At 42.0% G+C, this 15514-nt stretch overlaps 1 protein-coding gene across 2 annotated transcripts in view; it reads right to left on the bottom strand.

Moving 5' to 3' along the window:
• NPAS3 (neuronal PAS domain protein 3) overlaps nt 1-15514 on the bottom strand; it is a 913697-nt gene that overhangs the window by 241304 nt on the left and 656879 nt on the right. For both annotated transcript variants that reach the window (XM_062205293.1, XM_062205292.1), the window contains exon 5: nt 2095-2184. In XM_062205293.1, coding sequence (XP_062061277.1) covers nt 2095-2184 — 90 coding nt within the window. The remainder of the gene's footprint in view (nt 1-2094; nt 2185-15514) is intronic.

A 15514-nucleotide genomic window follows, 5' to 3' on the forward strand; every position in this document is an offset into this window, starting at 1 on the left:
TGCCAGATACTGTCCCATGGCTACATAGCTGCTTTTTTTTCTGCAGAAACCTCAATTATTTGTCTCAGATTCTAGGAAAAGATTGACTTAATGCTACAGTAGGAAAGCACTGAAATAAACTGCTTTTAGGGAGAAACCAGCACAGGGTTAAAGCCAAATTTTTCTTGAACAGATGATATTTCAGATGGCCACACTATTCCAGATGCATCAATTTCCTTGAAAATCCAATCCATATATGTGCATATGCTGTGCTGGCAGGAGGACTGACTGAAATGGCCAAAACCCAAGAGCTAATATTCTTTTGGCCAGAATAATGCAATTATTATTTTCCTAGCTATCAGTCTAAGCACACAGAGCCATCTGTTATGCAAAGCAAACATACACATCTCAATTACAGAAAATGCAGTTGCCTTGACAGAATTTGGATTACACCCCTAACCAGGGCTGGAAAACGTGTTTTGAGCTAGTATACAGTGGATGCTTTTCAGGAGTTCCCTAATTAGCATTTACCTGCTTCAACTAATTATTCATCCTTCTTCCTTACTGGCTTATTAAACTTTGTTGGATACTCTGCATTAAACAGATGAATATGGGCATTGCAAAACCACTTACAGCAGCATTTTCAGTTCTATATGGTATTCACAACAGGGTGGTGCACTAATTTCAGATTTGGGGATCCTCAGTACTACGTTCCAAACAGATTAAGATGAAGGTTAAAGTCTATTAGCAATCATAACAAGACCAGAGATTTCAACAAGATACAAGAATACCAAGTAAACAACAGCTCGGTTTCTGTTGTAGAGTTTGCTGAAGCCCACATAAAACAGAAGTACTCTGTACACCAAAGCCAGCACCTTGCATACTCCCCGAGCAAATGGTAATGAACTCGACCCCTGGTTTGGATTCTCAACAGTAAATAATCTAATTTGGCTGTGTCTTTCCTCCTCCCCGATTCTCCTCAAGTGCCAAATCTTTCTCCATATTATTTCCCAGTGTCTTTCTTGATTTAGCTATTAGCCAGCAAACCCACTAAAGGCCAAGATGCTCCAGCCATGCTGGATGTCTCCTTAGAGCTGTGCCAACTTTCAGTAGCAGTGAGGCTGGGTGGTCCTGCTTAAGAGAGGTGCTTCTTATCTCTGATTTTAGCTCTAAAGGGGTAACTGAATGAGAGGCAGATTATCCAACTTGGCAACCCATTCCCTCCACCCCCAACAGACACAATCCCTCCCCCCGAAGCTGAGTTTGCCTTGTGCCAAACCAGCAGATGAAAAGGGGTCAAACCCAGCCAATCACTTGTGTGGGCACAAACACCCAGCTGTTCAGCATTTTCACGGAGAACACATCTGGATAATCAGCTGAATTGCAAAGTTTTGCTCAGGAGATTTTGGTATTCAGTTGATGTAGCCTATGTCTTGGAATCCAATGGACTCAAAATGTTGGTGTTCCAGAGAAATACCAAGAACTATTACTCTGAGATTCTGTCCCTTGCCCTACTGGCTTCTGCCTTTTTTTCTCGTTCAGCCTGGGACAGTCATGGCTGAGTAATTAAATGACAAACAATAAGGCTACCTTATTTCATGAAATCGTCTTTTGGCATTAGAAAGCATTTGCAAAGGCAGAAAAATATAACCTTGCTGGAACCCTCCTTGCAACACATTTTAATGGTCTCTTTCAGCATTTCTTGACTCCAGATGACTCCTGCCATGGTGTCAGCTCCCAAGACAGTGCGGGGTACTCCATAAACATCCAGTAATAGGACACAAGGGAAGCTCTATTAGTGTGTCCCTCTCCTATCGGGCACAAAGGTTTCAAAGTTCAAAACAACTGAGGGAAGAAACTTCATTTGTTCTCAATACATTAATAATGATCCTTGGCGGGTGGGGAGAGGGACTCAAGTTTTTTGAGCACAAGTTGATTCTAAACGTTCAACACTGACACCGGGTGTCTCAATGACTTTGAGAGAAGAGCCAGGTAGAGGCATTAAATAATAAATCTGATAATTCATGCTAAACAGAATATCCTTTAAAGAAGGCAAAGCAGAAGGCTGGAGGAGCCTTCAGAATCGCCACCAAGAATTCAAATCGTTTTACTTACTTGCGAGAGACCTAGGTAGATGGAGACTGTTTCAGAAATGTACAAAAATTTTCCTTCTTGATTTAGTGCAAATACAAAGCCATCCAGGGACTGCAGGAAAAAAAATAAACAGATAAATAAGTTAATTAAAATAAACGATGGAGATTTAATTAATATGGCAATGGATACAAAGCAACACACTGAACCTAAGAGTAGTTTTCTTTCACGTTTACTGGTATTAAGAGCTTTTCGCATTGTGGCATACGTGAATACATTAAAGGCCTGAATTAAGACTGCCAGCTCTCCTTTATTTCAGGGACTTCCTTAGGTTTGTGTCAGTCTGCTCAAGATACATTACAGAGATACATAAAATAAGGTCACGCTGATTTTATGAGACGTCATCGTTATTTATCTATGTTTCTATTTTGGATTCAGTGGTTACTGAGATTTAATCAGCCAGATTCTCCATTAAATAGTTGAACAGCAATGGAAATTACAATCAAAGGGAAAGAAGAAAGGGTCCCAGGTGAAGAGCAAGTAAAATCACCATTTGAGCTGCGATAGACATCACAGTTTGTGACTGAATAAAGAATAATGTCCTCTTTATTTCCTGTGCCAGTTGTGCCAAAACAGAAAACGTCAGCAGATCACAGGTGAGTGTTCATGAGCTGAATCCTTAGAAACTGTTCCCCTGTTTTGCAAAACTCTTTCTTAAAGTTGTAGAGTGATCTAGTTTCTGTCACAAAGGAAGAAAGAAAGGAAAAGGGAGGCTACCCATCAGCCCTGACTCCCGAGGCCTCATCAGATTTTCCTGACACAGGGCCGCCTTCTCAGTCTAACTAACGGACGGTGTCCATCACCACCGGCCTCAGCAGCTTGGAAACACATTCTCTCCAAATTCTTTTTCAAAAACTTTCTGCTACATAAAAATTCCATATAATTTGGTGAAATTATGTGATATTTAGATCCTTACACAAAGTGTTTAACATTTAAATCAAGGTAAACAAATCTATTTGCTCATTTATCATTTCTATCTGGTGAAAACATTGAAAAATATTTCAAATTCTTGCAATTCAAGTACATTATGTGCCCATCTCATCCTCATCTTCCTCCCTTCCATGTTTGTTTTTCATTTTTCGCTGGTATGTAAAAATCATATGTATTTGTTGGGTACCTTCGATGTTTCAATACATGCTCACATTGCGTCATGTTCAAATCAGGGTAAACATACTCATTTCCACAAACATTTACCATTTCTCCATAGTGAAGACATTCAGAGTCTTTTCTTCTAGCTTTAGAAAGCAATACAGTACATTTTTACTACCTGCAGTAACCCTACTGTGCACCAGGACACCACAACTTTGACTTCTATCTTATTCCATCAAGGCTGATTGCACAAATCCTTCTGCTACATGAACAAATGTTCTCAAGATCAGTCGTGTAAACAAAGGCTGTGAATTTGCAATTATAGGAAGCCCACAACAGGAACAAGGTATGTATAAACACTAAATTAATGACATCATTTTCAAAATCTAGACAGGTGGAAGAAGTACATGCAACTCAGGTAGATGTACGCATGTCCACAAATGCTAACAATAATTTCATTCTCCCAAAATACTGAACTATGTCTTGAAAATACTTATGTGCACAGGAATGTTACAGCTTGAATGTATTTCTCAATGTCCACGTGTTAGAAACCCTCAATGCAACAGTCTGGAGAGGTGGAACCTTTACAAGGCAATTAGGTCATGGGAGCTGTGCCCTACAAATGCATTAATTTATTTCCTTTATTTCAGTGAGGCAGCTACCATAGGTGAGGGTCTTACCAAATAATGAGCTGAGCTAGACTCCCTTCCTTGCTCCTGTGCATGCTCTCTTTCCTTCCCACCTTTCACCATGGGATAACACAGCAAGAAGGCCCTGCCAGATGAGAGTCCTTTGACTTGGAGAGCCAAGTCCCTAAAGCTGTAAGAAATAAATGTGCCTTACCAATTATCCAGACTTGGGTATTGTGTTACAGCAGCACAAAGTAGACTGAGACAATGACTTCATGGATTTATGCATAGGCGGATGCATGTACATCAAAATATACACACACATAAATACACAAAATATCAAAGTTGGATTTCCTTGCATTTTGATCCATTTTTACTGCCTTATTTGATCAGAAACTGTGTATGGCATTCATTCCCTCTGATTTAGTAGGTTCTGAAAATAGTTCACAAGTCACATTATATGGCTCCACAAAAGTGCAAATTACATAAATCAGATTTTAGCCAAGATGGGGCAAAATAATAACAGATTAAATTTATAAGAGCTATGTACAAAGTGGTTGGATGTATTGGCTCATAGCTTTTACATGTACCATATAAAGCAATTATATTATTATCTACATCTTACATTCAAGGAAATTGAGGCTTAGTTTAGTTAGGCAGCAAGCCCATTCCCAGGTTGGAGTCTGGATTTGAACAGTCACACTCAATAACTACACTACTTCCCACCAAAAATAAAGATTTTGTAACAGATACATGTGAAATGATGTGAAGATAAATAATCATGCCATTTCTGAAGTTAAAATAGGTATACTAAGAGGTAAACGATGACTTCTAAAATATCATTCTTTTTTTTCCCCAATGATTTATTCAAATGCTAGAATCCTATCATTAGGGGGAGGAGAAACCAAGAGAGTTCATGTCACTTCCAAAGTGACAAGAGGTCACCTGGCACCTTTGCTCTAATATTTTTCCTTTGAAACAGCTGTGGAGCACAAAACACCACCTATGAGGACTGGGCTCTTTACCGTGGACACAACTGCCAAACTCTGGGGACTTTTCAGATACAGCTTTACAATCACAGGGTGTGGCATGGAGGTGGAGAGTCATTTTGACCTGGTGCAAAGAGAAAGTTCCTATCCCTCAAGTCTGGGAAAAGATTTCAGCACAACACTTCTTTACTTCCAAGAAGATGTTTGTAGAGGATGACTGATGAGGAGCAAGACCCTCACCCTTTATCAACTTCCTCTCGGAGAAAGGAGTCTTGCTTCCCATTCAGCCAAACAGGATGGCCTCTTACACAATCACATAATAGTGTGAGCCATCCTTTCCCACATCACTTCACTGCACATCACTGTCAAGCAAGAGTGACAACACAGTGTGAGATCTCAGGGGAATGTCCGTGGACACCAGTAGTAGGTGAAAGACTACTTTGGAGCAGAAACAAGGCCAGTAGAGCTGGCACGAAGATCATCTGTAATCCAAACTCTCATTTTACAGGTGACAAAATTGAGGCACAAGAGAGGGTTTTGAGATGGACAAGTTCAGAGAGTCAGTATGTAGCAGAGCCAGGATTTAAGATTCTTCCTGTCCATAATATTACTAAAGCATTTACAACAAGGATGGATTTGTTGGCTTGTTCAACTCCCACACTGACTTTCTGAGCACTGGAACCCTGTCTTACTTATTTTTTCTAGCCACTCTAACATCTGCTTAACCAAGACTCAATAAAGCCAGTTCTGCCCCCAAGCCTAGTGCTCCTCTTTCCTTATATATCACGGTGGCTAAGAGAGATGGAAATTCTTTTCTCTAAGAGTCCTGTTTATGGATCTATTAGATTATTTTCAGATTAGGATACCAATGATTTTTAGTATAGTCTGGAATGTTTCCCGGTATTTGGAATATCAGAGTTAGAGTGAATTCCTTTATGGTTTCCCAAGCATCCAGAGCTATTTCTAGATGCCATTTGCCATCCTTTATTTTCTCCCTAAAGGGAACTGTGGTTTTGAACATTATGTTCAGATCTCATGCATTTACTAAAATATTAGGGGAAGTTTGGACCCCATCACAGGGAGAAGGAATATCTTGAGGCTAAACATCTGACACTATTAAGCAGCGGCCATCGAAGAACTGGCCAGTTTTGTTTGGCAAAAACATAGGCTTTGACACATGTTCCAATTTCCTGGTGAGATTAAAATGAGTGCAGAGCTACATGACACAAAGACATCCAGTCAATTCAATTAAAAATAATGGCCAGTTTGGTAGAGGGAAAAACAACTAGTCAGATTATTTTTAAACTCTGTGATGACTAGCAACTAAAGTCATTAATCATATTTTTCCACTTTTGTGTTTGTCATTTTGGCCAATTATAGTGATAATCTGAGTATCCATGGCTCAGGTTTGATTACCTTTCAAATAAAGCATGAGATATGAGGGAGTGGGTGGTTAGCCCAGCGGTTGTCAGGATGTCCGCATCCCACATCTGAGAGCCTGGGTTCAATGCCTGCCTCTGGCTCCTGGCTCCAGATTCCTCCGAAGTCCTAGGTGAAGTGGGCATTTGGGGAGTGAGCCAGCAGATGGGAGCTCATGTTCTTCCTCCCTCTGTCTCTCTCTCCCACTGCCTTCCCAATAAATTCTTAGAAGTTAAGAAAAAGGAAAAAGAATGAGATCTGAAATCTAAAGTGGATCGGCACGATCACTTCACACAGTCATCATCTGGTTCAGGTGGCCCCTGTCTCTAGGCTGGCTGTAGTCTGTCACTTAGAAAAATGTGAAAAACAGCGTCAGTATCGGTTTCATTTGGGTGTCGCCATTCAAAAAGGTGGGAGGAAGAAGGAAACATTCCATCAGTTAGTTCCAGAAAACAAATGTGATTAATCTGAAAGTTTTGTGGATTTTTTTTTTTTTTAAATTTGAATTGAAAAAGCTATTATGTACTGTGCTGCTCAGTCACTGCAGGCTACTTTTTAATTTTTTTTTTAACTGCCCACTGTTTTCAACAGGCGCCAATTAAGATTCTGGGGTCAAAGGGTTAATTACATCTTCTTACCCACTATGTAGAATTTTCTGATTATTAACTAAGGTTGGATTAAGATGAAAAAGAACCTACACAAATGTTAATACCAGTCCCTCCTCGAGAAGATTTATTAGCAAGCCATGCTGAAATCTATCCGCTTTCCTCAAAGCAGATGGAGAACAAAATCTTAGAAGAAACAGGGAACCAGACATTTTAAAGGCATCCAAGTATCGGATTCATCAAGACAGCTTTCTTATTACTGAAAACAGTTCTCAGTCATCCAGACAGGGCTGACAGGAGATTTCCTTTGTCACATCCCAGGAAGTCTATGAGGTATACATACAAGGAGTGAGGCTCGGGTATCGAACTCCAGAACTACAGCAACTCTGAGTAAGAACGCGTATAATGGCAGCTTACATCCCGACATCAGTATCACATATAAAGTGTAAGACACAGTTTCTCAACCCCACAAGCTGAATGCCTCTAATGGTATTCATCCAATGATGAGGCTATTTCCTTGCAGGGTATAAAACTAACTATAGCTTCATGATTGAAGGTACACTAATGTTTAATGCATTGTGCTAAATGGATTTATATTTGTCAAAGGGGTTTTGTCTCTGTTTCTGTTTTTATGCATATTCTCTTGCAGCCCAGTTTCACAGAGTGAACTCTGACTACGGAGCCCGTGCAAGGACAATTATGTACACGCCCATTCTGAAATGAGTGGTTCTTGCTTCCACATTCCACTGCAGAAGGGAGAAAAATTACCCCCAACTCTTTTCCTCTGCCCAAACTCCAGTTAGAGAGAAGAATTACCAGTAGGCTAGGTTATTTTAATGACAGATTATTTTAAACTAAGCCTTTACCATCTGTTCCACCCCCTAATTATGAATGCAAAAAGAACATATTTCACAATTACATCAGTAAAAAAAGGAGAATATACATGATTTAAATGCATGTATGTGCTCCCTGTCCAATGTGCCAGGCATCTGTGATGTTCCTCTAATTCAGGCCCGGACTGCAGGGAAGATACCTACCCATGGCTTAGTACAGACTCTGATCCCAGTAACCTGCCCAGACCTGGAGCTCTTCACTGCTGGGACAAGGCAGAGTACAACACTTCTCAGCTGTTTGGGAGGGGTATTGTTACGACTGCTAAAATGGCTTTGCTGTTCTTAAGAAGATGCTTGCTGGGGAAGCTGTCTCCATTGCCTGAGCAATGGGTCAGCACAGACAACAATGGGGTCTGTTCCTGTGCTTTCTCTTTAACCAGGAGCCTGGGCTGAGGAGTGAGGACAGGGCTCCCACTGCGAACCTTCCACTCTGTCTGGCAGCAGTTAAAAGAGTTAGAAAGAAAAAAAAATCTTCAATTTGTTGGCCTGTGGATACAATCACACTTTGCTAGAGCTCACTGGTGGTGCTCCACGGCTCAGGCACACACATGTGGTCTCATGGCCACTCCGAGGGGGAACCTGGACAGAGCCCAAAATGCCCACATGTATCTGTTTATGGGGAAGAAAAAGCTTCCCAAGCGTTGTCTTTGCAATCTGACTTTTAGCGGTCCAGTAGTGTGCAGAAACAAAAGCCTTATTTTCAGATAGAGGAATCTCACTCAAGAATATTTTCTCAAAGTGGATACACAGCATACCGCAAAGCTTTGGGCTTTTCCTTTAACTCTTAAGACTCCCCCCAGGGCTTTCTGTCTCTTCTCTCTCAATACGAAAAAGGCTAGCACAGGTCCATGTCATCACGACCCCAAAGCCACCTGTTCCAGATCACAGCACTCAATTGTATGCATTATGTAGAATCGGACTGTTTTGCTAACTCAAAAAGAATTCCAGAACAACTCACTGTGATGCCTCGAAGCACCTTACCTAAGAGTGTCCTACAACACCTAAATGCAGACATCTTACAGAACAGTTGTAAGAGGCTCACTTGGCTAATCTTCTGCCTGTGGCACTGGCACCCCAAGTTCTAGTCCCAGTTGGGGCACCAGATTCTGTCCTAGTTGCTCCTCTTCCAGTCCAGCTCTCTGCTGTGGCCCGGGAAAGCAGTGGAGGATGGCCCAAGTGCTTGGCCCTGTACCCACATGGGAGACCAGGAGAAGCACCTGGCTCCTAGCTTCAGACCGGTGCAGTGCGCTGGCCATAGCAGCCATCTGGGGGGTGAACCAATGGAAGGAAGACCTTTCTCTCTCTCTCTCTCACTGTCTAACTCCACCTGTCAAAAGAAAAAAAAAAGAGAGGGGGGGGGCCACAAATGGTCTCTCTTCCGAAATCAAGGGAGAGGCACCAGAATGAAAGGGGAGCAGCTGAGTGACTGAGATGCAAAAACATGAAAGAGCAAAGTCACCTGCTTTCTGAGCAAGACATCAGGCTATGCTTCCGCTCAGTAAAATTCCAGTTTGTGAGAGCTCAGTGTCAAAGAGGCAACTCTGCTTCTCTGTGATGCTGGTTCAAGTCTTACATCCAGCCTTGAGGATGGAGGCTTCTCAATTTGGACAAACAGGCATACAGACAACAGGCTCTGGTACAAAGACAGTGTGCAGCATCTGCTGGAATCACACAGGCCTCTGAGCCACAAGGGGAGGCACCCAGACCTCACATGATCTGTGGTTTGTCCTTGGGGAGCCGAGGCGCCACTTGGAACGTAAGTGCCCGTGTGCAGCCCGCAAGCTCCTTCTGCGTCAAGGTGAGGATTCCGACCGCTCACTGAAGCACAAATCCCCATGGAAGACCAAGCCACTTCCTTCTCGCACACGTGGCATGTGGTGTGCTGATTTCCTGAAGTGTAAGCTCTTCAGAATCGGGGGGCTAATGGGCATCTCTCCCTTTGAATTCAGAGTTCTCTGTCAAGTTAAAGGAGGAAACCCTATGTTGGCAGGTGCAACCCCAACAGTACGTTATACTGGTTCATTTAATCAGTATAAATAACATATATTGCATAGTATATAGGATCGCATACTGTTACATCTATTAGATATTATAATAAATGAGTGTACTTCAAGGCATATAGAAAATGGATTTAAAAAAAAAAACTTACTTTGGTACCAAAAAGTTTTAAAATACATGCATAGCTTTTCCACAATACACATTTTCTGTGAACGTTTTGAAGACCTTGTGTATTTTTGGTGCTAGTCTGTCAGAAACAATGGTCACTTCATTTACCATGCACCAGGGAAGAGAGGTAACTTAACAGGTGTTAGGCAAGTTGCACAGGTCGCTTGGGTGATACGTATTATTTAATCCTCCTTTAGGGAGGAGGAGGGTGGGGCCCAGAGGAATTCAGCACAATGCTCAGGGCTGCACAGCCAGTGGTAGGGCTAAGAGAGGAGGCTTCTCCTGCTGCTGCTGACACTGCCTGCTCAGCACTTCCATTGTTTCTCACACCGACATCCCTGCCTCAAATCTTTTTGCTTTTTTCGGACATTTCCTTCCACCCAAGCAATTCGCATCTCCTTCTGCTTGGGAAACACCAATAACTGCTTCAGACAACACCTGTTGAGTGCTTCCTATTCATCAGGCCCATGATAGCCTGGGGTTCACAAAAGTGATGTCCCAGCAGACAGCCTGCATCCTAAAAGGATGCTCAACTGTAGGAGCTGAGACTGAGAAAGTAAATACAGTTGAAACTTTGTAAAACCACAGAGTCCCAAAGCAAAGGCAGTGCCCAGTTTAGGGCACCCTGAACACACAAGGGAACCCCTGTCGTTACCTAGCATTGTACATCTATGATTTTTGCTCTCATTTGGAGTAGGAATGACTTGATAGATTTTGCAAAATGTGCCATTAAAGGACCACCATACCTTGAAGAAATTCCCATGCCTGGGAAGCAAAGCCTAATGCCAGCAGTGGAAAGTGGATGCTACAGTTAAGAGACAGCTTAAGAGAAGGAGAGGGAGCAAGGGAGAGATGGAGGGGAAGGTGGGGGGGGGGGGAGAGGAAAGGAGAGAGAGGAAAAGAGAGAGAGGAAAAGAAAGACAGAAAGAGACAGAGACAGAGAGAGAGATCCTATCTGCTGATTTATCTATCCAAATTTTTTTTTTTTTTAATTTTTGACAGGCAGAGTGGACAGTGAGAGAGAGAGAGAGACAGAGAGAAAGGTCTTCCTTTGCCGTTGGTTCACCCTCTAATGGCCGCCGCGGTAGCGCGCTGCGGCCGGCGCACCGCGCTGTTCCGATGGCAGAAGCCAGGTGCTTATCCTGGTCTCCCATGGGGTGCAGAGCCCAAACACTTGGGCCATCCTCCACTGCACTCCCTGGCCACAGCAGAGAGCTGGCCTGGAAGAGGGGCAACCGGGACAGGATCGGTGCCCCGACCGGGACTAGAACCCGGTGTGCCGGCACCGCAAGGCGGAGGATTAGCCTGTTGAGCCACGGCGCCGGCCTATCTATCCAAATTTCTGCAGCTGGTTAAGGGGCTGGCTGGGCCAAAGCCAAAGCCAGGTGAGGGAACTCAGTGCAGACCCTTGATATGGGTGGCAGGAACCCAGCTTCTTGAGCCATCACCTGCTGCCTCCTAGGGTGCAGAGTAGCAACTGGGAGTGGAACTGGGACTCCAATCCAGGCATTCTGATAGGAGATGTAGGTGTCTCGGCCTATGTCTCAATACCTAGCCCAAACTCCTGCCTCCAGGAATTTATTTCATCATCATGTTTATCTGAAAATACATCCCAGTTTACCCGAAAGTACATCCTCCATGTTGTTAGGTAAGTCCACACTGACACTTCTGATAGAGCTGACTATGATATGAACCTATTTACTGGACAATGGGTAACTTTTCAAAACAGACTTTTAAGAGAAAATAATAAATGCTCTGTACATGTATTCCATTAGGTAAGGGGTTTATGTCAGGGTAGCAGTAATAATTCAAGAACCTCCTAGTGAACTTAGCATATTAAAAGACCATTTAGGGGCCATTTCCGTGGCACACTAGGTTAATCCTCCACCTGTGGTGCTGGCATTCCATATGGGCACTGGGTTCTAGTCCCTGTTGCTCCTCTTCCAGTCCAGCTCTCTGCTGTGGCCTGGGATAGCAGAAGATGGCCCAAGTGCTTGGGCCCCTGCACCCACATGGGAGACCAGGAGGAAGCTCCTGGCTCCTGGCTTCAGATCAGCACAGCTCTGGCCATTGAGGCCATTTGGAGAGTGAACCAACGGAAGGACCTTTCTGTATCTCTCTCTCTCACTGTCTATAATTCTACCTGTCAAATAAATAAAATCTTTTTTAAAAAAAGGCCATTTAGAGACCCCAGATATTAATCTGATATATTCATGTGAGTTTCACTCCTAGAAACATTTTATTTGTATCTCTAGGGAAAAAGGCAGAAACAACATTTGAAGTGAGAGGAACTTAATTTTTTTTTTAATTTATAGAAGGTGAACAGATATCATGTATTTCATATACACAGATTTGGGAGCACAATGATTCTTCCAACCCCCCTCTTCCTCCTTCCCTTGCTTGTGATCTCCCTCAAGGAACTTGTAACAAATACAGTTTAGAAATTCTGGTTAGAAATAACGTCTGAGCCATGAAAACCCTCTTAATTTCATCCTATCATTGGAACTAAGTCTTCTGCTCTTTGTTTTATATATCATTCATATAATTAATAATTAATTTTTAGTAGACCAGCATAATGCTATAAATATGATGGACTGATAACAGAAGTTGCACTGGGTTCCCAAAATGGACAATACTCAGAATTGGTTGTGAAATCCTGTATGAGTCATTGTCCCTCTTCTGGGCCCTACGGTTTACAATATTGAAATATTCATATGGGTTTTCTGTGCTTTCCAAATGCTTAGAAGCTATGTTGCATCCGTGCTTTAGTTCCAGAACTGAGCTCTATATGAAGCAGAGATACATATTGATCGGGAGATCAATTACTCTGATGGAATTTGGATCCAGGCCTGAATGATCACAGGATAAACAACTTACTGTACCACTTGCTCTGGCTCTCAGCTGCTTTGCTGTCCCTCTGCTTTCATTTCATAGTTAGCTACTGAGTCCCGAGAAGGGCCCGTGGGATGGGCTGCCGGTTCCCAGGGCTCTTACCCCACTCAGGGCTACCAGGAAATGCTCTGCTTATCCCCACAGTACCTAACTACTTAACACACGAGAAGCAAGAGAGAGGATGAGTTTTGACTATTTGCTAACATACTTGACTTGCATTTATTCAAAGCCCAAATGAACGATACAAGGATCTTTATCAGGGATGCTCAAGACGGTAGCCTTCAAAGCAGAGCCATTCAGTACACGACACTTGCTGGGACCAGGTTTGCTAGGTGTACTAAAATAACAGTCTGAATGTCCATGATTACAAAGAGCTGTGTTGGCTCTATTGACCCTGGTTTGTTTTATGGGTCTTTTCAGGAGCGGAATGAAAACACTGGGCTGAGGTAGGGGATTTTTGGCGTTGGTAATTTTGTGGGATGAAGACACTAAAGAAGAAATGGAATTTTCGCATTTTCTACCATGTACTGACGCGAATATTTTATTCTTCTGGCCTATTGTTTAACATGAGACATAAGACTGGAATTTCTTTCCTCTTTTCCCAATGTAGATGTGATGACCTCGACTGGAAGAGAATGCGATACCCTCACTGAAGAGGGCCTGGTCATTTCAATATTTGATTTCTAGAATCAAAAAATGTCTTCACCACAATTTTTATCAACTTTAATACAAATCATGTCTATAAAGAAGCTAACTGTTAAGTAACTACAATGCGAAGATAAAGTCTAAAATGACTACTTTGAATGTAAAATCAGGTATGTCAGGTGGTTTTCAGAAGGCAAAGAAGATAACTAAGCCCTCGCTGACTGAGCTTGGCACCACCATACCTTCCTGATTCACCATGTCAGGCAGCAAAAGCAACAGGCTCAACTATTTTCTGTTTGAGCCCTTTGAGTGAAACGTCAAATTACCAGTGATTATTTTGTTTTCTTTAACATAGGCTCTCAAATGTGTTTTAAAACCATTCAAAAAGTGTACTTCTCTGTCCTGAAGTTAAAGGTTTTACAAAGCTTTGATCATGGGTGTCAAAAGGCAAATTATGAATTGTCACTGAATGGTTGGTATTTTCCAAAACAGATTTATTTTACCAATTTTGAGATGCCTGAACACTGTTATAAACATATTCCAAAGGTGCTCACACATGCTTTTATAAACTGCCAAGTAAAGAGGGGTCATTTCCTGCAATTAATTATGAAAATTAAGTATAAAAAATTTTTAACCAAAATTTTTGGCCTTCCCCTTACACCTCTGTTCTGTAGTGCTATCGTCACATTCAATCTTCCCCTTTCCCAAGCTCTTTAGTGAATTCAGAGACTAGTAACTGACATCCCTGACACCTGCCAAACAATGACAAACCTTGTGACTCCACTGTTTCCTAAGCAGCACAGGGTGTTTGCATGCTGAGCAGGTCTAACACACTGTGCATGTCTTCCTGGGCTATTTGGCACAGGCTGTCCCAGCACACCATGTATATCTATCTACTTTTGCTCTAGAGCCCTGATCACCTAATTCACCTGAGTAATCATTAAATAAAGTATTTTCAGTGACTCAGGACCATCTGGTTTACTGAAGTCATGTAACAGTCATAATGTTATACAAGGGATTTGCTGCAACAATAATCTAGGTTATGCATGATCTATTCAAATACACTCATGTGCCAATCCACAGTAATTCCAAAAGAAATTTTCAGTTGGCCATATTGATAATTCACTCACTAGAAACCCTGAATCAATAGTCTCAGTCTAATTCAAATGTGTACAACAATCTGTTTACCACTCTTTTGTCTTAAATAGTTAAAGATACGTTAGAATGAAAATAATTTGAAAATGGATATATTCTACCATTTAATGGATTTGATGAATGACACTGCACCTCTCAACGACTGTTGGTCTTATTAAAATTCTATTTAGTCTACAGAATTGATAGTGGCTTCAACTATATATATCAATAATACCTTCCGCCACAACTGTCACTTCCCACTTACTCTTTCTCAATCTTCTACGTCAAAGGCAACCAAATTGCCAACAACAGTAGTATGAAGGGGCAAGGCATATTGATTAAGTTCCAAGTCTGATTTTGCACTTGGCCCTGTGCCAGCTTCCTTTTAAATGCCAGGCACATGAACTAATACTTATTTTCATTTTCATTAGTCACTTGGAATCACAAGACCACAAGATGATCAACTCCACAATTAAAGAGACACTTCACCTGTACCTACCACACAAGCTCTTTTCCACAAGCTTGTAGAATTAGATTTTAATGCAGCTCCAATAACTTTGGAAGGAAGCATCCTCCGTTAACTGTTTCTTAGCTATCACATAGGGTTGAAAGGAAACATGAACCTCATCCATAAATAACAGTAGACAGTAAAAAGGAAGGAAGTCCAATATCATGTGGAGTCAATGAGAAACCACAGGGTACAGGTTTGGATCAATGGCTCATAAGTCACTTCTGTGTGCTTATTTCAGCCCCTTTTCTTTTTTACCTTTTATTTCCTTTTCTTTTTCACTTCTCCTTTTGCCTTTTGGGTTGCATTTTGCATTCACCCATTAGTGAAAGTGCTGATGGTTGTAGAGATGGTGTGGTGTTGGTATATGTGGACCACACTCCCTAGCCATTTTTTTTTTTTTTCAGAAATCCTG

The sequence above is a fragment of the Lepus europaeus genome, chromosome 11 (genome assembly GCF_033115175.1).
Source record: "Lepus europaeus isolate LE1 chromosome 11, mLepTim1.pri, whole genome shotgun sequence".
In the NCBI taxonomy this organism is placed as follows: domain Eukaryota; kingdom Metazoa; phylum Chordata; class Mammalia; order Lagomorpha; family Leporidae; genus Lepus; species Lepus europaeus.